Here is a 25,123-nt window from a genome sequence, read left to right as displayed (position 1 = left end):
ATCCATCATGTGTCAGAACCCCAGTCAGTGGGTCAGGGAGTTAGCCCACCAATTCAATACTGGGGACTCAAGAAGAAAGGACGGGGCTCAGCACAGGATGCAGCAATTAAGTTGAGACCAGATGTTAAGTGACATGTCTCTTTTTCTCAAAGCAGAATCCCCTTGACCCTAGGGTCCCAACAATGTGTTATTCTTTTATTCTTTATTCTATTTCTTTGACTTCCCAACATAGCCGAAGATAAATTTTAACCCTGTCATCCTTCTAGAATTAACACGACTACAGAACAATGCTGAAGCACCTGAGTGACTCTTCCTGTTATTCAAGTTGAATATCTTTAGAGATAGGGGCCGGGAGAGGGGAGTCAGTGGGAACTGTGAGATCTGAAACATCTGACTGTCACTCCCCTGTTTCCTCTTCCTTTGGTTTGACCTTGTTCCCCCTCCCCTTTTCCCCCTTGCTCCTGGAACACGTATGCATGTCTCCATACATTGATCGCGAGCTGAACACGCACCCTGGGTGAGACAGGATTGGATGTTAGATTGTGAGCTCGACCTAGTGTGCGTGGGGACTTCCCCTCTGACCAACATTCCTATATAAGGTCAAGGCATGTATTAGCTGGCGCAGCTCAGGTATTGAGCTTGCCCATTCCCATGGGAATGTAATAAATCTGTCTCTGCTTGACTTGGTGGTCTCCTCGAGTTATTTGGGTAAACTGAGGCAGTTTGCTCCATACAATGTCCTCTCATAAAACATTCAGAATCAAGAGGTTCCTGGTCAAGAAACAGAAGCAGAATCATCCCATTCCTCAATGGATTCAAATGAAAACTGGTAATAAGATCAGGTACAATTCAAAGAGGAGACACTGGAGGAGGACCGAACTCAGACTGTAAAGAATGGCCAGTACAGGGGCAGCTAGGTGGCGCAGTGGATAGAGAACCGGCCCTGGATTCAGGAGGACCTGAGTTCAAATCCGACCTCAGACACATGACACTTACTAGCTGTGTGACCCTGGGCAAGTCACTTAACCCTCATTGCCCTGCCGGGGAAAAAAAAAAATGAAAAAAAAAAAAAGAATGGCCAGTACAACGAAAGTCATTCCACATATTCACCATTCTACCACCCACCCCCTTTACCATGTCATCTATCCAGTCATTGATCCATCAGTCACCAGATCCATCAATAGCCTCATTGCACTAGATAAGAAGGAAATCCTATGACTGCCCTCCCCATAAGAAGGAAATAATAGAAAGCCTGCCCTCCCCATTTCGGACACTGTCTGCTAAGATGCAGACATCCAAAAGAAAAGACAACAAAATGTTAGGTTTGTCTTGCCCTTAATGTGTTTCATGGATTGCATTCATGCGTTCGGGTAATGTGTGTGTTGTGATATAGTTTAAATCACTGTTACCAGCATCTCTGTGTAGCATTTGTATGTTTGAGGTTATGCTTAAAAGGTAGAGATCATAATGAAACAAGTTAATCCTGTCAAGAAGAAGCAAGCTCAAGGCCTGCCTCAAAAAAGCCGTCACAATAACCTCTCTGTTGTGAGAATAAAATTGGATATTAGATCATAAATCTCCCCTACTTACCCTTTCCCTTAATTTATCTCCCAGACTAGTAAATGGAAGAAGCTTTTGGTTTTCTAGATAGAGCTTTTATTGTATGGTAGTCACAAGGTGATGTTGATTAGAAGGATAGGAAAGTAGAAACACAATACAAATCATCTTAAGTCTAAGCTTAGTCTATATTCCTTATAAAAACTCACCAAACCGAAAAGCCACCTTTGGAGAGAGACCATCTGTGCCGCGCCGTCAGGAGACCAGCCGAGCAGGAAAAGCCCCACTTCCGTTCTCTCCACCCCGGAAGTCGAGTGCGCCGCAGGGCAGTCTGACGTGCGCAGCAGGCGGACTGTTTGTCTCCTCCCCAAAAGGGTGGTCCTTCAAAAAACTGGCGTCTTTCAGTTATCCTAACCGACTGTTAAAAACTTTCATATTTTTTACCACACTGTGTTTTGTTTTGTTTTCTAAGGAGTTTTAAGAGAGCACCTACCTCACAGGGTTGTTGTGGGGATCTAAGATTTGCACACCTTCAGTGTAAGCCTCCAGTGCTGCTAATCCTGAGCTGTCTCAGCCAGATTATGCGGAGCTGACTGTGCTCATTTATCAAACTCACAGTCAGAGAAGTAGCCTGTTGACCCCTGCTTATTCACACAATAAGCTGTCTTAGTTCCTTGTTGGGAGGTAGTAATTAAGTGCTGGCAACCTAAAAGTAGTTGGTTCTTTGTGTGTTCCGGGAAGGCCCAACCTTTGTTAGGCACTAGACCTGGTCCAGGTGAATGGTTTCACATTTTTCTGAAGATGCAATTCTGCTAATAAAGGGCTTCTACCAAAAAAAAAAAAAAGCAAATATCTAAACTAATGCTTGAAACCAAGCTTCCCTGGACTAAATGTCTCCATTAGCCCTAATTGGGATAAGAACCACCCCTAGGAAGGATGTAAAAATATCCCCATATGAGATGTTATATTGGGTATCCTTACTTGGGAAGGGAAACAGAGTTCCCAAGAATAGAATTGAAAGACATGTTTCTCAGAGAATATATTTCTGGCCTCTCTGCCTCTGTTTCTTCACTCTGACAGAAGGGACTTCTGGCCCAGACTCCTCCTCTTGAGTTTTCAGCTCACCATTGAAGCCTGGAGACTGGGTATTGATAAGAGCCTGGAAGAGCAACAAGTTGACCTGATTGGGAAGGGCCGTTTCCTGTGTTACTTTCACCAACACTGCAGTGAGGACTGAGGAGCTAAATTGGACTCACTATTCTCAAGTAAAAGGGGCACCTTTCCAGACAAACCAGAGCCAAAGCATGAGCAGTGGACTGTGAATAAAGAATCTTATGGACCAAGGGTGAAGTTTAAAAAGACTGTAATGTACAATAAACCAAGCCTCATACAAAAAGGGGGAAGGGAGGTAACATTTTGGGGGTTGTGGGAGGTGCTCAGGCAAACAAGTAATGGAGGAGCAAAGAGGATGGGTATTATGGGGGTGGGGGGAGAGAAGGAGGAATGAAGACTCATTCCTGGCCTGCTGGAAGGCACATGCACTCCTTTTTATATTAACTATGGGACCAGAATGGTGAACGGGTACTATTATGCCCTTGAATCCATTCCAGTGCACTGCATCACTACAAAAAGGAATGTGTCAGTCTAGTCAGTAGAATTTGATACTTGTAAGGTTGCCCTGTGTAACCATGATCTTGGGGTACAGCAGAGGATTAGAGATTATGAGAGATACATGTGCCCAGAACCAACTTATAACACTAAAGGAAGTATCCAGGGAGATGAGTATAAAAAAGAACAATGCAGGGGGCAGCTAGGTGTCGCAGTGGATAAAGCACCGACGCTTCAGTCTACCTAGATGGCATAGGAGTCCCATGGGGCATGCCAGAATCTTTCCTATGGTGGGGTAACCATAACTAAAACTGTGTATTGGAACCAGCAGAGGTTCATCAATTACAGTAGGGATGCGGTACAGGGTATTTCTGAACAACTGGCTACAACACGCAAAATGGCTTGGGAGAACAGAATAGCCCTTGATATGATGTTAGCAGAAAAAGGGGGAGCATGTGTCATGCTGGGCGGCCAATGCTGCACCTTTATCCCAAATAATACTGCCTCTGATGGTTCAATAACTAGAGCCTTGAAAGCTTAAGTACACTGGTTGAAGAATTAGCAGAAAATTCAGGGGTTGACACTGCCTGGACAGGATGGATGGAATCCTGGTTTGGGAAATGGAAAAGTTTCACTGCCTCAATCCTCCCCACTCTCATTATAGTGGCAGGAGTTTTATGCTGTCTCCTTCCCTTCCTTGGAGGGTTAAATCAGAGGCTAATAGAGACTTCTCTCACAAAGGTTACTCCATTTGGGAAAGGAAAGGCAAATACTCATGCTAATATTCACAGATTTAGACCAGGAAACAGAGGAGATATTCAATACATGGAATGAGAGGAGCCCAATAGTCAAAAATAAAGAGGAGGGATTGTGAGAAATGGATAGTTGTCTCCTCTCAATGGGGATATAAGTCAGTCACACTCCTCCTGGCCTGTTTGTAGGACAAAGGTCTCAGATCCCCTCCTCCCACTCTGGCTAACAAAATCACATGGTTCAAAGAGCCGTGGTCTCAATAAGGTCCACTCCAGAATTGTGTTCATATAAGGAAGAATAAGGTCCACTCCTGAGTTATGCCCATATAAGGAAGAACTGATTAGGGATGGGAATTCTGTGTTCAAGTTAGCTAGTTTTTACCTGTAGATTGTAACCCTTGAGTAATCAGACCAATGATGTAAAAGGGGAGGGTCCATTCGTGTTAAGGACTAGGGTTTAAAACAGGGCCTGCGAGCCCCCTTTCTTTGCACCCACTAGCTGCACACTAGGGTGCCTCCTCATGAGAAGGAAATAAAAGAGCCTTTGTCACATTGCTGCTGAGTTCCTGAGAATTATTGAGTTTTCCCTCACACATGATTACTATTGTCAAATTTTTCCCTCCATCCTATTCCCTTCCCCATGATATTTACTCTATTATCTATCTTCTTTCATCCTATCCCTCTTCAAAAAGGGATTTGCCTTCTGTCTGTCCCCTCCCCCAATCTGCCCTCCCTTCTTTTTTTTTTCTTTTTCCAATTTTTTTTTTTTTTTAGTGAGGCAATTGGGGTTAAGTGACTTGCCCAGGGTCACACAGCTAGTAAGTGTTAAGTGTCTGAGGCCGGATTTGAACTCAGGTATTCCTGACTCCAGGGCCGGTGCTCTATCCACTGTGCCATCTAGCTGCCCCTCCTTCTTTTGCTCCTCTCTCTTTATCCCCTTCCCCTCCTATTTTCGTGCAGGGTTAGAGAGATTACTCCACCCAATTGAGTGTGTGTTATTCCCTCCTTGAGCCAATTCTAATGAGATTGAGGTCTTCGAGCCAATTCTGATGAGTGTAAAATTCATTTACTGGCCTGCTCCTTCCCCATCTCTTCCCCCACTCCATAAGTCCTTTCCTTTCCTGTTTCTTTCATGTGGGATTTTACCCCATGCTACTTCTGCCCTTCCCCCTCACCCAGTGCATTCCCCTCACCTCTCAATTTAACCCTAAAGATGTCATCATCGGGCAGCTAGGTGACACAGTGGACCCAGGATCCACCCTGGACCCAGGGGGATCCCAGACAAAACCCGGCCTCAGACACAAGACAGTCATCCACCGCACAACCCCAGGTATGTTCCCAAATCCAATTTTTTATAGTTCTCTAGGGTCTTGTATTTGAAAGTCAAACTTGCCATTTAGTTCAGGTCTTTTCATCATGAATCCCTGAAAGTCCTCTTTTCTTTGATGTCCCATTTTTTTCCTCTGAAAGATTATATGCAGTTTTGCTGGGTAGGTGATTCTTGGTTGTAATCCCATTTCCTTTGCCCTTTGGAATATCATATTCCATGTCCTCTGGTCCTTTAATGTAGAAGCTGCTAGATCTTGTGCTATCCTGACTGGGGCTCCACAGTACTTGAATTCTTTCTTTTTGGCAGCTTGCAATATTTTCTCCTTGACCTGAGAGCTCTGGAATTTGGCTATAATATTCATAGGAGTTTTCTTTTCGGGATCTTTCTGGAGGTGATCAGTGGATTCTTTCAATTTCTATTTTAGCTTCTTCTAGAATTTCAGGGCAATTTTCCCTGAGAATATCTTGGAAGATGATGTCTAAGCTCTTTATTGAACATGGTTTTCAGGTAGACCAATAATTTTCAAATGATCTCTCCTGGACCTATTTTCCAGGTCAGCAGTTTTTCTAAGATATTTCACATTGCCCTCTATGTTTTTTATTCATTTGGATTTGCTTTATTGTGTCTTGGTTTCTCATAAAGTCACTAGCTTCCATTTGTTCAATCCTAATACTTAGGCAATTATTTTCATCAGAGAGCTTTTGTACCTCCTTTTCCATGTGGCCAATTTGGCTTTTCAATATGTTGAATTTTTTCTCATGTCTTTCCTGCATCACCCTCATTTCTCTTTCCATTTTTTCCTCTACCTCTCTAACTTATTTTTCTTATTTTTCTTGGAAGCTTTAGATATAGGGGCCCTGACGCTGACATCTTCCTCTGAGGGTACACCTCAAAGATTGTCACTAAAGAAACTTTCTATGATCCTCACCTTTCTTTGTCTGCTCATCTTGCCTTTCTTTTACTTGACTTTTAGCTCCTTAAAGTGGGGCAGGCTGCAGTATCCCAAGCTTCAGAAGTTCCCAGGTGGTATGATTTAAGGAGGATCAGGTTCTTCACTCACCCGGCCTGTTTCCTGGTCCTAGATGACCCCAGACCAACTTGCTAATCAACCAGCTTTGTGTGTTGTGGTTGTTAGCTCCGACAAGCCTGTGCCCTTCCCCCACCTGGGCCACTGCTCCTCGAGCCTACCTCCTGGTTCTCAGCAGGGGTGTAAAACCCAAGTTCTTCCTCAGCACCAGCAGAGACCCCTGTAGTCTTGCCCCTGCCCAGGGCTCAGCCCTCTCACCAGGCTGTGAGCTTCAGCTGATTCAGAGGCTCTGGGGGTCTCCTTCTCTGGTGAGGCCTTCCTGGGACTGGATCTGTGTCAGGGTGACTGTGGGGGTGGGCCGACTCCTGCCTCAGCACAGCAGCTCCTCCTCCTGACCTTCCAAGCCGTCCTTGGTTAGAAGATGATTCAGCACATTCTTCTGGGAGTTCTGCTGCTCCAGGCCTTGTCCTGTGGCCTTATTTCAATATCTATATAGTTCTTGCCATGTACCAAGCATTTGTTGAGTGCTTTGTCATCATTATGATCATTTTTATAATCCTTTCAACTGACCCTCATTACAATCTTTGGAGGTAGGTGCTATTGTTACCCCACATTTTACAGATGAGGAAACTGAGGCTAACACCCATTGAATAACTTTTCTAGGGTCATACAGCTAATGAGTGTCTGAAGCCAGATTTGAACTCAGGATTCGCACACTCTCCACAGGTAAAGAAATGTGCTCTTAAAAGGAAAAAAACCTTTAGATGCTGTGAGAATAAAATTGGATATTAGATCATAAATCTACCCTACTTAACCTTTCCCTTAATTTATCTCCCAGACTAGTAAATGGAAGAAGCTTCTGGTTTTCTAGATAGACCTTTTATTGTATGGTAGTCACAAGGTGATGTTGATTAGAAGGATAGGAAAGTAGAAATACAATACAAATCGTCTTAAGTCTAGGCTTAGTCTATATTCTGTATAAAACTCACCAAAACCCAAGGCCACCTTTGGGGAGAGAGACCAAGTCAAGTGCGTGCTGCTAACCGAGAGCCGGGCCGAGTCAAACTCCAGTCCGCGTCTGTCTGTGCAGCGCAGCCAGGAGACCAGCAGAGCAGGAAAAAAGGCCCCACTTCCGTTCTCTCCTTGCCTTTTAAGCTCGCACCCCAGAAGTCGAGTGCTCAGCAGGCAATCTGGCGTGCGTCCCAGGCGGACTGGTGTGCATAGCTCATGCTGTTGGTCTCCTCCCCAATAGGGTGGTCCTAAAAAAACCTGGCATCTCTCCATTATCTAACCAACTGTTAAAACTTTTTACCACATTCCCCCCTTTTGTTCCTCAAGAAACAAAATATTTCCTTGACGGAACAGTAAAAAGAATATAATAACTATTGCTAACTAATAATATGTGAACAACAATATAGAAAAGGAAGAGAGGAAAGTTCTGTCCAGAGGGGCGATTTTTTTTTGTCCTCATGAACCGACACTTTGACATTAGTCTTGCAAAGGGAGAGCCTCTGCAGAGAGTACATGTTACAGATAGTGTATATTATAACAGAAAGGAGATAGTAAAAACTAACAAAACATATAAAGTCTCTGAGTTCTCTTGTCTTCTTGAAGTAGTAAGATGTTATCAGGAGGAAACTGGATTCTGGACTCTGGTCTGGATTCCGGTCTGGAAAAACTGGATTCTCTTCTTTAACTGTTTGAATTGCTGTATTTTTACTAAACCTTAGCATAGCATTGTCAATGATCAAATTAATAAATTCCATTATATATCCTTTATATCCTTAGACTTCTAATAGAGGGTTGAGGTAGTTATGCAATCTGTAACACTTTTTACTGCCATGTGTCTGGATCAAAGCCAAATTTAGTATGTGTTCATGACACCTGAAAATGTTATGGAAAGGTTATCATACCATATCTCATGGTTCCGAGACAGCCAGTGATTGTGCTAGTCCACAGGTGAGTTCAACTGAGTGAGATAAAAAGATAAATAAGTTCAGTTAAATTAGGAGGGAGAGAGGATGAATACTGGACTGTGCCTAGTAATTGTGCTCTACATAGTCACCATCATAAACAAACCATGGACTTATGTATACCTGTCTCTCCTTTTGTTGCACATATATTCTCTCCAAGGCCTGCATCAGAGTTCACAGCATGTTAGTCTCTGAAATGATAAGTTTCCATACTTCCAAAATCTCATATTAATTTCACCAAAGACAGTATGATGGTAAAAATGCATGCTATGCTGCATAACTGAGAACATATTAGTGATATATACAATAATTCCAAACCATACCCAGAGTATAATGACATATAAATAATAAATGAATATAAATAGCTGATTATATTAGACATTGTTACATAATCTTCTTTTAGACATTATTACATAATCTTCTTTTAGCAAGTAGACCACATCATCTTATACATGAATTCTCTAGTATAACAGTAGCAGATACTTAAAGTGGTGATTAATTCATCGAAAAGAAATAAGACTTCAATTAGCAAGATTCAATATTCAATCTTGTCTATGTCTGAGATGATTTCTACAGTGACCTTCTAGCTGGTCTGCTAAAGCCCTAAAAAGGCAATTTCCATCTCCTGATACTTTATGAAGACTGATTCCCAAAGCATTTAACTGATCAGTGGGGTTATCAAATGGGAACTGCCTATTTCCTCTGGACTCTCTTTGCTCTTTAACAGTTGCTATCGTTAGGGTTTTTAGCTCTTTAGCGTCTACCTCAGGTATATCTGAAATCTCTTCACCTATGAATGGTGCAGGCTTTACATGAGAGCAATGAATCCATGAGTCTTTTTCACCAATTTTAATGGCAGTAGGAGTTGTCAATAATACCTGAAAAGGTCCTTCCCAGGCAGGTTGGGTTCCACTGGTTCTCTGAAAATTCTTTACATATATTTTATCTCCTGGGTTGAAGTTATGCAATGAAAAGTCTAATGGGCCTGCCTGGACCACAGCTCCTGCCTCATGGAGTTCACGTAGCCTGGTTTGTAATTCCTGTATATAGGAGGCAACAGAAGTATCACCTCCCACCAGTGATGTATAAACTGGGGGGAAAGTTTTAGCTTGGATAGGAGGGTGACCAAAAAGCATTTCATAAGGAGATATCTGAAGTTCTCCTCTTGGTCTACTGCATAGATAGAATAATGCCAATGGTCGAACATCAGGCCATTTCAAATGGGTTTCAGTATATAATTTGCCAATCATACTCTTAAGCTCTTTATTCATACGTTCAACTTGGCCTGAACTTTGTGGATGGTAGGGTGTGTGGAATTTTGGAGTCACTCCCAAGAAAGAGTAGATTTGGGATAAAATCGAATCAGTGAAATGTGTGCCTTTGTCAGAATCGATGCGGGCTGGTGGGTCAAAATGAGGTACTATCTCTTTAAGAAGAATTTTGGCAACAAAAGCAGCTGTGGCTCGGGGCCTGGGAAAGGCCTCCACCCACCGAGTGAGCTGATCAACTATAACAAGACAAAATTTATAATGTCCTGCTTTTGGCATAGTAATATAATCAATTTGTAAGTGCTCAAAAGGTATCTATGCTAGGGGACGCCCTCCATAAGCTTTGGCTTTAAAAGCATACTGATTGGGCGGCTAGGTGGCGCAGTGGATAAAGCACCAGCCCTGGATTCAGGAGTACCTGAGTTCAAATCTGGCCTCAGACACTTGACACTTACCAGCTGTGTGACCCTGGGCAAGTCAGTTAACCCCCATTGCCCCGTAAAAAAAAAAAAAAAAGCATACTGATTATAAGATTGGCATGTGGAGCAACCCGAGCAGATTTGAGAGGCTGTATTAGTCACACCTGGTGCTATCCAGGTTCTCTTAATAGAGTCTACAATGCTTTGTGTACCAAAATGGCCTTTTCTGTGAACAGAGAGGCATACCTGGTGGTAGAATTTCCGGGGAAGAAGTGGCTTACCTTCCGGAGACACCCAGATGCCATTGATCTGTTTCGCCTTGAATTTCTTTTTCCACTTTTCTACTTCAGAATCGTCATAGGTTAGGTTGGAAGGAATATCCTCAGAAGGTGAAAGGTTAAATACATGTTCAGGAGCTTCTAATGCAGCAAACTTGGCTGCAGAATCGGCTCGTGCATTTCCCTTTGAAACAGGATCACTATTCCCTGTGTGGGCAGGGCAATGTACAACAGCTAGGGAAGAAGGCAGTTTCAGGGCATCTAAGAGGTCCTTGATAAGGTCCCCATTGGCAATAGCCTTGCCCAAGGATGTTAGGAAGCCTTGTTGACGCCAAATCATACCAATAAAGTGGCATATGCCAAAGCCATATTTCGAGTCAGTAAAAATAGTGGCACTCTTACCTTTGGCTATATTACAGGCCTGTGTAAGAGCCACAAGTTCAGCAGCCTGTGCACTAAAATGGGAAGGCAGAGAAGCTGCCCAGAGGGTGTCATAATCAGGAACTACAGCAGCTCCAGTAAAACGGGTTCCCTCTCTCATAAATGAGGAACCATCTGTATAGAGGACGATCAGGGTTTTCTAAAGGTGTATCAAAAAGATCATCACGGGGTTTTTCAGCTATATCAACTAAAGAAGCACAGTCGTGCAATGGTTCCCCCGAGAATGGTAAGTTAGGGAGTAGCGTTGCTGGATTGAGAACTGTGCAGCGTTTTAAAGTGATATTCTCATTACCTAACAGGGTTATTTCATACTTAGCCAGCCTTTGATCTGAAAAGGCTTGTGTCCTGTGACGTAGTAAGAGAGCCCCTACTTCGTGAGGGCATTGCACCGTTAGAGGGTTACCTAGGACCAAATCAAAGGCTTTTTCTACCAAAAGGGCTGTGGCCACCACTGCCCTAAGACAAGGTGGCGCTCCAGCTGCTACAGGGTCCAGCTGAGTTGAATAGTAGGCTATAGGGCATTGGTTAGGCCCCAGTGATTGAGTCAGAACTCCAGAAGCCACCCCCCTTTGTTCATGCACAAAGAGAGTGAAAGGCTTACTATAATCTGGTAGTCCTAGGGCAGGTGCTGATAACAAGGCCTGTTTTAATTCCTTTATGGCTGAGAAATGCTGAGGATCCAATTGTAAAATGTCTGGGACAGAACTTTTTTTAGAGCTATGAGAGGTTTAGTAATTTCACCAAAAGAGGGTATCCATTGTCTACAGTACCCAGCTGCTCTCAGAATGTCTCTCAACTGCCTCTTAGTAGTGGGGGCAGAGAGTTGTTGAATGGCCTGGACTCACTTAGAAGAGACAGAGCGAGATCCAGCAGCCAAAATAAATCCTAAATATTCTACCTGGGGCAAACACCATTGTACCTTTGACTTGGAAACCTTGTGTCCTCTCTTGTGCAGCTCCAGCAGTAAGTGACGGCTATCTTCCTGACAAATTTCAGCATTAGGAGAGGCCAAAAGTAAGTCATCAACATATTGTACTAGTATGGAGCCCTTAAAGGTAATAGAGGCCAGATCCTGCTGTAAATTTTGGGAAAATAATGTGGGACTGTCTACAAATCCCTGTGGGAGTCTAGGCCAGGTCCACTGTCTATTCTTCCAGGTAAAAGCAAATAAATATTGGAAGTCCTCATGTACTGGTATGGAGAAAAAGGCAGAGCAGAGGTCTACCACTGTGAAACATGTAGATTCATAGGGAATGGAAGTTATTATGGTAGAAGGGGAAGCCACTATAGAATGTCTAGGAATAACATAATTATTAATCGCTCTAAGATCTTGCACAAAATGATAAACAGGTTTACCATCTGGCCCAGGCTTGGGTTTTTTAACTGGCAAAATGGGAGTATTGCATGGAGAGTGATGACATGGAATAATAATACCCTGGCTTTTCAAAGCCTCAATTATAGGGGTGATCCCTTCTATTGCTTCCCTAGACAATGGATACTGTGGAATGGAGGGGGGTGGTCCCCCCTTAACTTTAAAGGTAACAGGCATGGCAGACTTAAGGAGCCCCACCTCATTAGGGGATGAGGCCCATAAAGACTCAGGAATGTCAGAGGGGATTTTGGATACCTCCCCTGCTATTCCTTGAGCTTCTGTAAGTAAAATTGGTAATAAATGAACAGTATCCTCTGGCAATTGTAGGGAGACAGCCCCATCTGGAGCACAAGATATGGTTGCTCTAAGCTTGCAAAGGAGATCACGACCTAATAAATTTATAGGGGCATCAGGCATGAGTAAAAATGAATGTTCTACTGTTAAGGGCCCCATAGATACCATGCGAGGATTCAATTTTGCCACTCTCTGGCTCTTTCCTGAGACTCCCACTAAATTAAAAAATCCTACAGGTCTACACCCAGCATCTGGTTTGCTTACTAATACTGATTTAGAGGCTCCTGTGTCTAGCAGACAATCGTAATAAGTCTCCCCCACTTTTAGGGTGACATGTGGTTCTTTACTCTGGGGAGGTGAATGGACTGGTACAAGGGCATTCAAAAAATCCAGATCTGGGAATATATGGCTTTCATTATCTATGTTCCATTATTCCCCAAGACACCGTCATTCCTGTGTCCTCCTCTGAGGGGGACCTTGGTTACCATTATTCTGGTACTGCCTTTCTGTATTCCTCCGAAAAGATCTATTTCTATTTTGATTTAGCCTGTAATTAGAATTAGAATTTCTTCTCCAAGTCCTACATTCTCTCAATTCATGCCCCTCCTTACAACAGTAACAACACACCTTAGTGTCCTTGTTCCGGTGTTCACATGGCTGACTAGGAATCACCGGTGCCAGAATGCTCTGTTTAGGGTGATCTGAACCTTCCTCACGTGAGTCAAAGACATAATTTGCAAGTTCCTTAATCCTATCTACTGTGAGAATTCTCCAGTCTGGACATTGTTTCAGAAAGTATCTGTGTATTTCTGTCAGTGAATTATAAACAAATGTGTTGAGAACGATATAGGAATCTCTTAAATCTACTGGATCCAATCTGGTGTACTGTCTAGGGGCCTCACAAAGTCTATCATAAAATCTGTTTGGTCTTTCATTAGCCTCCTGAGGTAGGCTTAAAAATTTCTGCCAGTTTTCCGGTTTTCTAGAGCAAGATTCCATTCCCTTCAGAAGTGTTTCTCTAGCATCTTTTAATCTTTGGAAATCCCTATCATTATTATAATTCCACTCTGGATCCTTTAGAGGCCATTCCACATCGGCCTTACCCTTCGAAACAAGGGCATTTCCTGCTGAGATAATATCTGTAATCTCAGTTGGGGACAATAAAGTTTCCATAAGGCAAGTAACATCAGCCCAAGTGGGTTGATATATATTAAATATAGTCCTTAACTGTGAAATTACAGTGTTTGGATTTTTCTCAAAACTAGGGATGATTGATTTCCATGCGCTCAAGTCACTTGGTTTAAAGGGGCTATATTTTCTGTCTTGAATTGGTGCTCCTTTTTTGGTATGTTCTATAGTTTCCTGCAGGGGGAGCAGTTTCTGCTGATCTGATTCAAAACTTGGATCATCTCTAGTAGAAAGAGCCATCTTGACGACTCTCTCCATATGTGACAATTTCCCCCATATTATAACAATGATAATAGCAAAAATAAAATCCTTAGTTGTATGAACTATGGATGTGGTATTAAAAGGTATTTCAATTGCAGGCATAAAATTTCTACTTATATTAAACATATTTTCCCGAAGATTCACACTTAGACTATTATACAAAAAACTTTTTGCTGCCTGAATGAGGAAAAAACCAATAATGTTATGAAGGACCATTGAGAAAACTATTCCTCTAAGTCGGGACGTTATGCTGTCCCAATACATTCTGATGAGAAAAATCAAAGGGATAGTAGAATATTCGAGCATCTTGCCCTTTAAACTGGGCTGGCTTTTCTGAGATTAGGCAAATGAGGCAAAGTCAGTGGGGGTATTTAAGAGAAAGTCCACTAAATTAGGTGGCTCATGGCCAAACTAGGGAGGGTGGGAGGGTCCTTAAGATCCCTTCAGGGGTCGCCAAACTGTGAGAATAAAATTGGATATTAGATCATAAATCTACCCTACTTAACCTTTCCCTTAATTTATCTCCCAGACTAGTAAATGGAAGAAGCTTCTGGTTTTCTAGATAGACCTTTTATTGTATGGTAGTCACAAGGTGATGTTGATTAGAAGGATAGGAAAGTAGAAATACAATACAAATCGTCTTAAGTCTAGGCTTAGTCTATATTCTGTATAAAACTCACCAAAACCCAAGGCCACCTTTGGGGAGAGAGACCGAGTCAAGCACGTGCTGTTAACTGAGAGCCGGGCCGAGTCAAACTCCAGTCCGCGTCTGTCTGTGCAGCGCAGCCAGGAGACCAGCAGAGCAGGAAAAAAGCTCCCACTTCCGTTCTCTCCTTGCCTTTTAAGCTTGCACCCCGGAAGTCGAGTGCTCAGCAGGCAATCTGGCGTGCGTCCCAGGCGGACTGGTGTGCGTAGCTCATGCTGTTGGTCTCCTCCCCAAAAGGGTGGTCCTAAAAAAAACTGGCATCTCTCCATTATCTAACCGACTGTTAAAACTTTTTACCACAATGCTCCTCAAACTTTGATTTTTAAACAGCAGGAATATTGAATGAGCAGGTTTTCACCTGAACTGGGACAATGCACAGCCTCAGCAATCCGTATCTTTTTAGCAGGCCCAAAGGAAAGCCCAAGACTTGGTAAACTACAGAAGGAAGTGGAAGGATGTTTTAGACCTAACTGAGAGAAAAAGCAAATGAGAAAATGGCCAAGCCTAAAACATTGTGGGCTCGCTCCCTTTGGAGAGAAACATTTGTTTCTTCCTCTGGAAGTTAAAGATTGTTTTGACATTTCTCATGATTTCTAAGCTAAATTTGATAGATTTTGGTATTCTTGTGGCAATGGAAAAGTAGCTGGAGTCATGTAATACAAATTCAAATTGAGCAGTTAAGTGTGGCCTTGTAGTGGGTTTGATAAAATAACTGGGGAAAGTATTATTCAAGTATAGTTAAACTGAGCTTTGAATAATAACTGGAAAGACTTTGTATGTATATAGTAAGGAGGCTAAGGATAAATGCTTTTACTAGCAGTTATTTATGACTAGTTTTGCTGTTAATATGAGAACCAACCATAACCTGCTCTCAGGTATATGCTGTGGAACTTCGTATGAGAAGCAAAACCTATTGGGACTTTAACTTGATTTGTCCTGAGTATTGACTCCCATTTGAATTATTGTTAGCCAGTACTCTACCACTCAAGGGAAAGTGCCAAGAGCTGCCAACAGGGAATGCCATCTCCAAGTGCTGCAGGTAGATGAAGATGGCTGGAGAGGTTGGGAAGATGGTAAGAGATAATTGCAAGAGCCTCTTGACTCAATTTCCCCATTCTGCTAGTTATTTTCAAAATTGAAAATTTCCCTCCCTGGTAGATCATGAGCCTGACTAGAAGACTCTTTGCTAATGTGGAACTCTGTGGCGTGGTTGGCAGTTCCAAAAAGAGTTTATAACTTTTTCCTAAAATCAGAGTCGAGTTGTCCTTTTATACCTATGATAGGTCAGTCAAACCTTCAGGCTTGATAAAATGCTCCAGATACTGTCAGAGCCTTGTCATTCCTCCTCCTTTCATAGGTAGTTTCTCTGGCTGTGACAGGTGAACCTTAAAGATTTTATGCTGAGCCTCACTGTTACAATCATTTGGCAACAATCAGCCTCCTATGATGAATGTGCAGGGATAACAGAGCCTACTGCTGGTGTTTCTACTCTTCTGAATCGGTGGCCATGACTTTCCCCTTACGATTCCTTCTCAGATGTATTGGAGTGCAATTGATTGATTGGTGTTTGCTACTTAGTCTTTAAGAGAATGATTTGGTTTTGTATTATTTGTTACATATATACATACATATATATATATATGTATACACACACATTTGGGGGGGGGCAGGGCAGTAAGGGTTAAGTGACTTGCCCAGAGTCACACAGCTAGTAAGTGTCAAGTGTCTGAGGCCGGATTTGAACTCAGGTCTTCCTGAATCCAGGGCCGGTGCTCTATCCACTGTGCCACCTAGCTGCCCCCTACCCATATATTTTTGTTTCTATTTTCAGTGACCTATTTCTCTCCCTTAGATTGTGAGCTCCTTAAGGGGAGGTATTTTACCTTTTTACATTTCTTTGTATTCCTAGGTCTTAGAACAGTGCTTGGCACATTGTGGGTACTTAATAAATGCTTATTGACTGCTTTGCTGCTTTAATACGGTTATGGAGGAGGTGGATAAGTGTGTGTGCTGTGAGTTTGGGGAAAATAACTGCCCCTTAGAAAAGTAACCCCACCCCAGACCAGGGAAACAGGTCTCCAGGGCTGTGCAAATAGAGACAGATCTTGGAGCTGTATTTATTCCACAACAAGATCAGCGTGCCTGCCTGTCACTTAAAGAAGACCTCCACTACCTTAGGTATTTCATGCCAGTACAGAGAATTTGGATAAGATTAATTACAAATATGGTGTCACTGGAACTAATCTGATCTTTGGAAACTCCTAAGACCCCAAAGTCAACGTGTTCTTGCTCCAAGGTTAACATCTCCTCCCTATTTCTATTCTTCTGTGTATTCCAAGGAACCTAAAAAGGTCTAAAAACCCAGCCGCAGCCAGAGAATTTGAGGCAGTCTTCCTTCTTTTCTTTTCAGCGTGGCCTGCCATCTTGGATCTACAATTATTAGCACCTCAGTTTATGAACATGCCTCTCCCAAGAAGTTGAAAAAGTTTATTCCCCAACAGGGTCCAAAGTGGTAAAGATGGGGGAAGGCAGGGAAGGGAAGGAGGGAGGAGCTATTATTGGGCCCGCTTTATGGTTTTGTTTTGGTTTTGGTTTTTTTTGCTGGGCAATGGGGGGTTAAGTGACTTGCCCAAGGTCACACAGCTAGTAAGTCAAGTGTCTGAGGCCGGATTTGAACTCGGGTACTCCTGAATCCAAGGCCGGTGCTTTATCCACTGCGCCACCTAGCCGCCCCCCCCCCACTTTATGGTTAAGGAAACTAAAGCCAACTGAGATCATTTAAGGCAGCTCTTGTGCCAAAGTTTCCATCCTATCCATCAATTGATAATCCTCTATAAACATTCATGGGTGCTGGGCTCCAACTTGTTCTGAGAGACCACTACTGTGCCTAGCCCCTGTCAGGTAGCTGGGAGGCTTCTCAGGTTCAGGTACCCTTTAGTCTGGGCTCCCTGCCCCGGTCACTCAGCTGCAGGTCCCACCCTAGGTCCAGGGGCTGAATCTGATTCAAGGGTCCAAGCTACTCAGATGGAGTTCCTGCTCCTTGCCAAGCACATAGACCCAGGACTGTTCTGCACTGAATCTATATGCACCTGTTCCCTGTTCTGGGATCCTGCGGCAGGGCCCAGCCCAGGCCCCATTCTTGAAGGCTCTGCACTGGCCTTTCTGGCTGCATACTTCCTCTAGTGCCTACAGGTCTCTGGTTGTCTCCCTCTGCTAACCTGGGTGGCAAAAACAGCCCTTTGTGTTTCCTCCTGGGATTTCCCACTTACTCTTCAGTCTGATGCTCTTCCTTATGAGAAAGAATGGGCTGTCCTGCCTCTGTTATATTTACTGGGGTTCAGCTGAGGGTTTTTCAAGGAGGGGGGGAGGAAAGGGCATGTTTGTTGGTGGAAGGGGTGAAGTCGTCAAATGATAAGAGGAGAGTGGGTGGGATAGAGGGGGAAGTTTGCTGAAGGAGATCAAGGGAAAGTATAGAAGGGGCCCCCTCTTCATCTGAGACTCCATTGAAGGAGATGTTTTGGGAAGATGTGAGTGTTGTGAGATAAAAAAAGATAAAAGGAGAAACACCTCTTAGCAAATCAGCGATGTGGTGACGGTCTCAGCCATGAGATGCGTGAAGAAAGACGAGAATGTTTTCTGCAGCCCCTCTGAAAGGTGGGACTGGTATTCAATTTGGAACAGAATGTTTGCTTGGTGCAATTGCAGACTGGCTGAGATGATACAACATGAATTTGTAAAGGGCTCAGGCAGTGTTGTTTCATGGACTCCTGTCATTCTATTGAGCAGCACAAGGACAGGAGTGAAGAAGGTAGATGGTGGGGAGAAAAGGGGGGGTCATCAGGCTTGATTGAGATGGGGCTCAAATAGGGAGGGGAGAAAAGGGGGGGGGCAGGCCAAGAGTAAGAGCTGGAGAAGTTTCAAGGGAAAGGTCACACATTTTGCCTTCATTAGTCTTCTATAGGGCCAACCCTTCTGGGGAGGGTCCCTTTAATCCAGAGGCTCACGATGACCACATAATCAGCTAAAGGATCCCTTTGATCTCTGAGTAATTCCTATTCCCCATAACTGTCAAAAGACAATTTTTTTTTTTTTTGCGGGGCAACGGGGGTTAAGTGACTTGCCCAGGGTCATGCAGCTAGTAAGTGTCAAGTGTCTGAGGCCGGATTTGAACTCAGGTCCTCCTGAATCCAGGGCCGGTGCTCTATCCACTGTGCCATCTAGCTGCCCCACCTCGATCTTGAAGAAGACCAAAATGGCCTCACTGTGTTGGAGTCCAGGTAGAGTGTGTCCGACTGTGGCTGATCAGACGAATAGGAACGTTTGGAGGGGAGATGGCTCGCAGTTTGTGTACCCCATGTTTCTTTTGTACTACTACAATTCTGCTTTGCTCCTAAAGCATAGCACATCCTTGGATGCAGGCATGCCATGCTGGCCTGTCCTTTGCCAGTGTCTCCCATGTCTCCCCATCAATCCCAAAGTTCTTCAGAGAGACCTTGAGGGTGTCACGTCTAATCTCCACGTGAGTGCTTGTCCTAGGTGAGTTCTCAATAAAATTGTCTTTTAGGTTAATTTTAGGTACATTTAGCATTTGAACAACATGTCCAGCCCATTGGAGTTGTAACAGAGTCTGAATGCTTGCCAGTCTAGCTTGAGAAAGGACCTCAGTGTCCAGTACCCTGTATTGCCAGGGGATCTTCAGAATCTTCCTAAGACAATTCCAATGGAAGCAATTCCACTTCCTGGCACAGCGCTGCTAGACTGTCCAGGTTTCACAGGCAGACAATAGTGAGAAACCTCTCTGGGCAATCACATTTCGCCATGATCTTCCATAAGCCTTCATGACTGACAGTATCAAAGGTTGGTTAGATTGATGAACATTATACAGACCTCTGTTTGGTCCTGGCTTTTCCCCTGGAGTTATTGGGCAGCAAAAACCATTCCACACTGGCTTTCAGGTAGACAACCATCTTCTAGGTAAAGAATCAGCCTATTAAGGAGGACTCATCAAGAATCTTGCCAACAATGCCTAGTTGTGGTATATGAATACAATAGAATACTATTGTGCTGTAAGAAACGATGAGCAGGAGTTCAGAGAAACCTGGAGGGTCTTGCATGGGCTGATGATGAGTGAGATGAGCAGAACCAGAAGAACATTGTACATCATTGTATCATCAACATTGAGTGTTGATCTACTGTGATGGACTATATTCTTCTCACCCATGCAATGGCACAGAAGAGTTCCAGGGAACTCATGATAGAAGAGGATCTCCAAATCCAAAAAAAAAAAAGAACTGTGGAGTATAGAAGCTGAATGAAACATACTATTTCTTTTGGTTTTGGTGCTGTTGTTTTTTCTATTTTGAGGTTTTTCATCATTGCTCTGATTTTTTTCTCTTATAACATGACTAATGCAGAAATAGGATTAATGTTATTATATATATATATATAAAACCTATATCAGATTACCTGCTGTCTAGGGGAGGGGGGAGGGAGAAAAATCTGAAATTGGAAAGCTTGTATAAACAAAAGTTGAGAACTATCTTTACATGTAACGGAAAAATTAATTAATTAAATTTTTTAAAAAATCTTGCCAACAATGCCTAAGAGAAACTTCTCTGTGAGTGTCACAGGAGAATATAATTCTTTTTTACTTTTATAGAGATGGACAATGGAGGCATCCTTGAATTCCTGGAGAATAGCCTCCTCTTACCATAGAATCCACAAGATTTCAGTCAGCTTTTGTATGAGTGGTGGATTTGTGCTTAATCTTTGCCACACCCGCAATTTTCTTAGCGTCTCAGTACCACCAACCTTCTTCTAGCATTCCTCTCACTGTCTCGCTAGCTCTTTCTCCATCTCTGTCAGCCCCTCTCTTTACCGTCACAATGAACACCTCAAAAGCCTCTAACTCCATACTCCTGCGAACCCCCAGCGTCTCTCTCCTCCCTCTCTCTCTCTCTCTCTCTTAGCTCTTTACTGTCTTCTTAATCTTCCAACCTCTGCACGTCTGCCCCCCTCAGCATCTCCAGGGTCCCTTTTTATTAACCCTCTCTGCTGCCTCCAGGGCCGGCTGAGCCTGTGCTCCCGGGCCAAGCTGGGGAGTGGGTGAAACAAACCCTAGTGTCTCTGAGGGTTCTTGTGTGCCTCCCTGCTGTGCGCACCGGCAGCGCTGTGGCCTGGGGTTTTTCATCGGCACAGCCTGGCTCAGAGCCCCCCCCCCCCCCCCCCCCCCCCCCCCCCCCCCCCCGCAAGCTGAAGCGGAGCGGGAGGGGCCCTAGCTCCTCTTTCACAGAAAAAAACTCTGGGGGCCTAAGACTTTTTAATCTCAGCCCAAAGGCAGGGGCCCCAAATCAAAATAAATTTCCACAAAGGATGCACACTGATGTTTCCTGCAAGTGGCGATCTCATTGTCAGGAGCCTGTCCTTCACTCCTGTTGGGGAGGCACACAAGGCCTCAATCTGATTGGGAAACCTAACCCAACTTTGGGGTACTCCCCTTCACTGAGGTCACTCCAGAAAAACCTGGCCTTGTTTCACTCACGCTGCCGTTTAGTGGTGATATCCACTAGTTGTCTTACAGCAAGAGCTCTTTGTCTTTCAGGTCTCCTTGATGTCACATTGTCCCTAAGCATGCACACAGGAGTGGAGTATTTGCAAAAGATTTTGGACGTGTTTTTTTGTTTTGACCACAAGGCGGGATGCCTGCCTGCTACAGTAAGGAGGCCAGGGTTGGGTGAAGCAGATCATTTTCAGGGTACCTTGTCTAGCCCCTTCCTCACACCAGAAGGTGAGCAGTGCAGTCCTTAAAAAAGGCTGCTCAGTTACCCAGGGCTGTGACTGCAGCTCCCAGCATGTCTGCACCTGCTGCTTTGTTACTTGCCTGTCACCACAGAACTTTGAGATAGGTAAAAATGGTAACATGGTATAGGTGATGTCTTTGGACCCTTGAATAAATCGGATTTCAGTGAGGCAAAGTTGTTCAAATTATCTGCCTTACTCTCTTCCAGAATGATCAGTGTCCAGTGGCAAGACAAAAGTCAGGACAACTGTCAGTGGCTTGGGATGTGGTGGACGATCTTGGTGTCTTCAAAGAAGCTCTAAGCCCTCCACGGAGCCTGCTTTTGCCAGTCATGGCCGTTGGAACAAATTCTTCTCATCTGCCCATTCCACTAGGGAGAATTCGCACATACTTACAATTCACCAATGGATTTGCAGCTGGTCAGCTACCCTCACCCTGGTTTAAGCCATGTGCCAAAATAGTTTACCAGGGTGTGGTCACTGCACAAGCTGCAGCTTCTTAGAGCCATAGGTTCGAGCGCTAAGTGAATCAGGGGGACACCAAAGGAGGAAAGCCGTCCCCAAAGGGCTCTAAAGCCCTCACCCAGAGGTGCTGATCTTCTCCAATGACCCCTTCATCCCAAAGGGAGGAAAATGGAGAACCACTTGGGGTCACATTGTGCTGAGACTTCAGAGGTAGTAGAGGCTGCTCAGGCTGGGGAGCATTCCAGCTAAGGGGATTCCATGGTCCCTAACCAGGGCATCACCGTGTCATGAGCCCCATGTCCAGATTAACAATGGACAGTCCTCAGTCTCTGCTGTTTTCATGAGACCTTCGAGCTGCTTATTCAGTTCATCTGGGCTTGCGTGTTGTTTCTTTTCTTTTCTTTTCTTTTCTTTTTGGTGAGGACAATTGGGTTAAGTGACTTGCCCAGGGTCACACAGCTAGTAAGTGTCAAGTGTCTGAGGCTGGATTTGAACTCAGGTCCTCCCGACTCCAGGGTCAGTGCTCTATCCACTGCGCCACCTAGCTGCCCCCTTGCATGTTGTTTTCTATGGGACCTAACATGATCTACAGGCATGTGGTGGCAGGAATCAGCAGATGTCCTCCATTGGTTCTGAGCCAGGAGAGTTTGCAGTTTTCCATCATTGTTAAATCCAGCTCCCAAGACCACTCAGTAAAAAATCTTGTCTGCCCCATCTCTCCAAGCTTTCTCCTCTGCCAGTCATGTAGCTCTTAGCTCAAATCTCTGGGAGATTCTGCCATGCTCCCATCCCTCACGGTGCTCCCCCATTATTGGATTAATGGCTGCTGAGGTCCAGTTGAGTATATCTCGTAATGAGCCAACCCATCAGTGACCAACCAAAGCATCATTCCTTGTCATTCCATCATTACCGAGTCCTTATAGGGAGGATCCATTGAGTAACAAAGCGACCCAGCCCTTGGCAACATCACAAGCTGTTTGTGAAGGGCACTAACAATAAAGGAGGACACAAGCTCCAGATAAACCCGTCCATTCACGCCCAAATAATGCGGTAAAAATCAAAACCCAGAACAGCCTAATGCACATAAGAACAGAGTGAGACTGTTTCTCTGCAAAAGAGGGCGATTCTGATCACCTACTGATCAGGCTGAACAGCTTAGTGTGCGGTCCGGACCCAGCCAGGGACACTGCTTCCAGCGCATGTCAGTCTTCAGCACCAGCAGCTTCTGAGGCTCCGATCACGGACTGGTGAGGGGGTTCGGAGGTAGGCCGGGGTGAAGTGGAGGCAGTATCTGCTGGAGTTGGGGCAAAGCGCCCTGGGTCTGAACCAGTGGGCTGAATCGAGTGGTGGTGGCCCAGTGGGGGAGGGGTAAAAGCACGCCAAGCTTCCGACCATAGAGAATCAGAATTCAATCAGACTTCTGTTTCCGGGTCAAAGAGAAAGCGGCTGTGATTACTCACAAGCCAGGCAGGCTGAGAAGAAGCCCAATCGCCCCCTGGGCCACGCTGTAGCACGAACAGTGTGTCCGGGGAAGCAGCACTACACTTTAAGGAGTAAAAAGCCAAGAAACAGTAAGCCAGGATGAGTAGGCAGAGAAAGCAGAAGACCATCGAAAACTTCTCTGGGGGAAAGGTAGACCACAATACATACTCAGAAGATGAAGATAATAATAGGGTCAAAGCTCCCAACATCCAAAGCTTCCAAGAAAAATATGAACTGGTCTCAGGCCATGGAAGCTCTCAAAAGGGACTTTGAAGAGAAAGTAGGAGAGATAGAACGAAGATGTAGAGAAAGAGAGGAAGGAATGGAAAGAGAAATGAGAGCAATGCAGGAGAGTCATGAGAAAAAAGTCAACAGTTTGAAAAGCCAAATGGAAAAGGAGATTAAAAAACTGTCTGCTGAAAATAATTGCCTAAGAATTAAGGATTGAACAAATGGAAGCTAGTGAGCTTATGAGAAACCAAGACACAGTAAAGCAAATCCAATTGAATGAAAAAATAGAAGGCAATGTGAAATATCTCCTTGGAAAAACAGCTGACCTAGAAAATAAAATCTAGGAGAGATAATTTGAAAATCATTGGACTACCTGAAAACCATGACCAAACAAGAGTTTAGACACCATCCTCCAAGAGATTGTGAGGGAAAATTGCCCTGATATTCTTGAAGCAGGAGCTAAAATAGAAATTGAAAGAATCCACCGATCACCTCCTGAAAGAAATCCCCAAAGGAAAACCTCCAGGAATATTATAGCCAAATTCCAGAACTCCCAGGTCAAGGAGAAAATATTGCAAGCAGCTAGAAAAAAGGAATTTAAATACTATAGAGCTCCAATAAGGATAAAGCAAGATCTAGCAGCTTCTACATTAAAGGACCGGAGGGCATGGAATATGATATTCCAGAGGGCAAAGGAACTGGGACTACAGCCAAAAATCACGTGCCCAGCAAAACTAAGCATCCTCTTCAGAGGCAAACATGGAACTTCAAGGAGAAAGAAGACTTTCAGGCATTTGTTATGAAAAGACCTGAACTGAATAGAAAATTTGACTTTCAAATACAAGACCCTGGAGAAGCATAAAAAGATAAACAGGAAAAAGACTTCATGAGGATATTAAAAGATCAAACTGTTAACATTCCTATATGGGAAGATAATACAGAGGACACAGGTCTGAACTGAATACGAAGGGAAGTTATGTTTTGTTCTTTGTGGGGTCTCTTATGTATGGGGCCGGATTTGGGCTTGGGGCCTCCTGGGTCCAGGGCTGTGCATTGTCCACTGTGCCACCTAACTAACCCATAATGACGTCCTTAAAATAGGGGTTGAGGTGTAGGAGAAATAGACTGGGGGAGGGGGAAGGGAGAGATGGTCTGGGGAGAAGGTTGTTCATATGAAGGAAACAAGAAAAAAGCTTATGGAGGGGATGGGAAGAGGGGGAAGGAATTGGGGAGTGATTTGAACCTTAATATCATCAGAATTGACTCAAAGAAGGACTAACATACATACTCAAGTGGGGTATAATAATATATTTTGCCCCTGAGGGAGGGGAGGGAGATGAGGGGGGGAGGGGAAGGAGGGAAGGCAGATTCGGGGAGAGAGTAGTAAAAAGCAAAATACTTTCAAGGAAGGTGAAGACGTTCTGCATAACGGCACAAGTATGACATATTGAATTGCTTGATTTCATAGGGAGGGTTGAGGAGGAGAGGGAGGAAGAAAATTTGGAACATAGAATTAGCTCAAAGACCTTAAACTCATCAGAGTTGGCTCATGGAGGGAATAGATTCACACCCAGTTGGGAGGAGTAATCTATTTAACCCTACAGGAAGTATGAGGGGAAGAGGATAAGGAAGGAAGGGTGGGAAAAAAAAGGGAGTGCAGAGTAGGGGTAGGG

At 44.1% G+C, this 25,123-nt stretch overlaps 1 protein-coding gene across 1 annotated transcript; it reads left to right on the top strand.

The window, feature by feature from the left end:
- Window positions 1-735: 735 nt before the first annotated feature.
- On the top strand, window positions 736-891 carry LOC122749612 (60S ribosomal protein L39-like). The gene has a single exon (XM_043996057.1). It carries the CDS (start codon window positions 736-738, stop codon window positions 889-891), a length of 156 nt encoding a protein of 51 aa, XP_043851992.1.
- The last annotated feature ends 24,232 nt before the right edge of the window (window positions 892-25,123 follow it).

Source organism: Dromiciops gliroides, chromosome 3 (genome assembly GCF_019393635.1).
Source record: "Dromiciops gliroides isolate mDroGli1 chromosome 3, mDroGli1.pri, whole genome shotgun sequence".
Taxonomy (NCBI): domain Eukaryota; kingdom Metazoa; phylum Chordata; class Mammalia; order Microbiotheria; family Microbiotheriidae; genus Dromiciops; species Dromiciops gliroides.
This window is presented reverse-complemented; position numbering and strand designations above follow the sequence as displayed.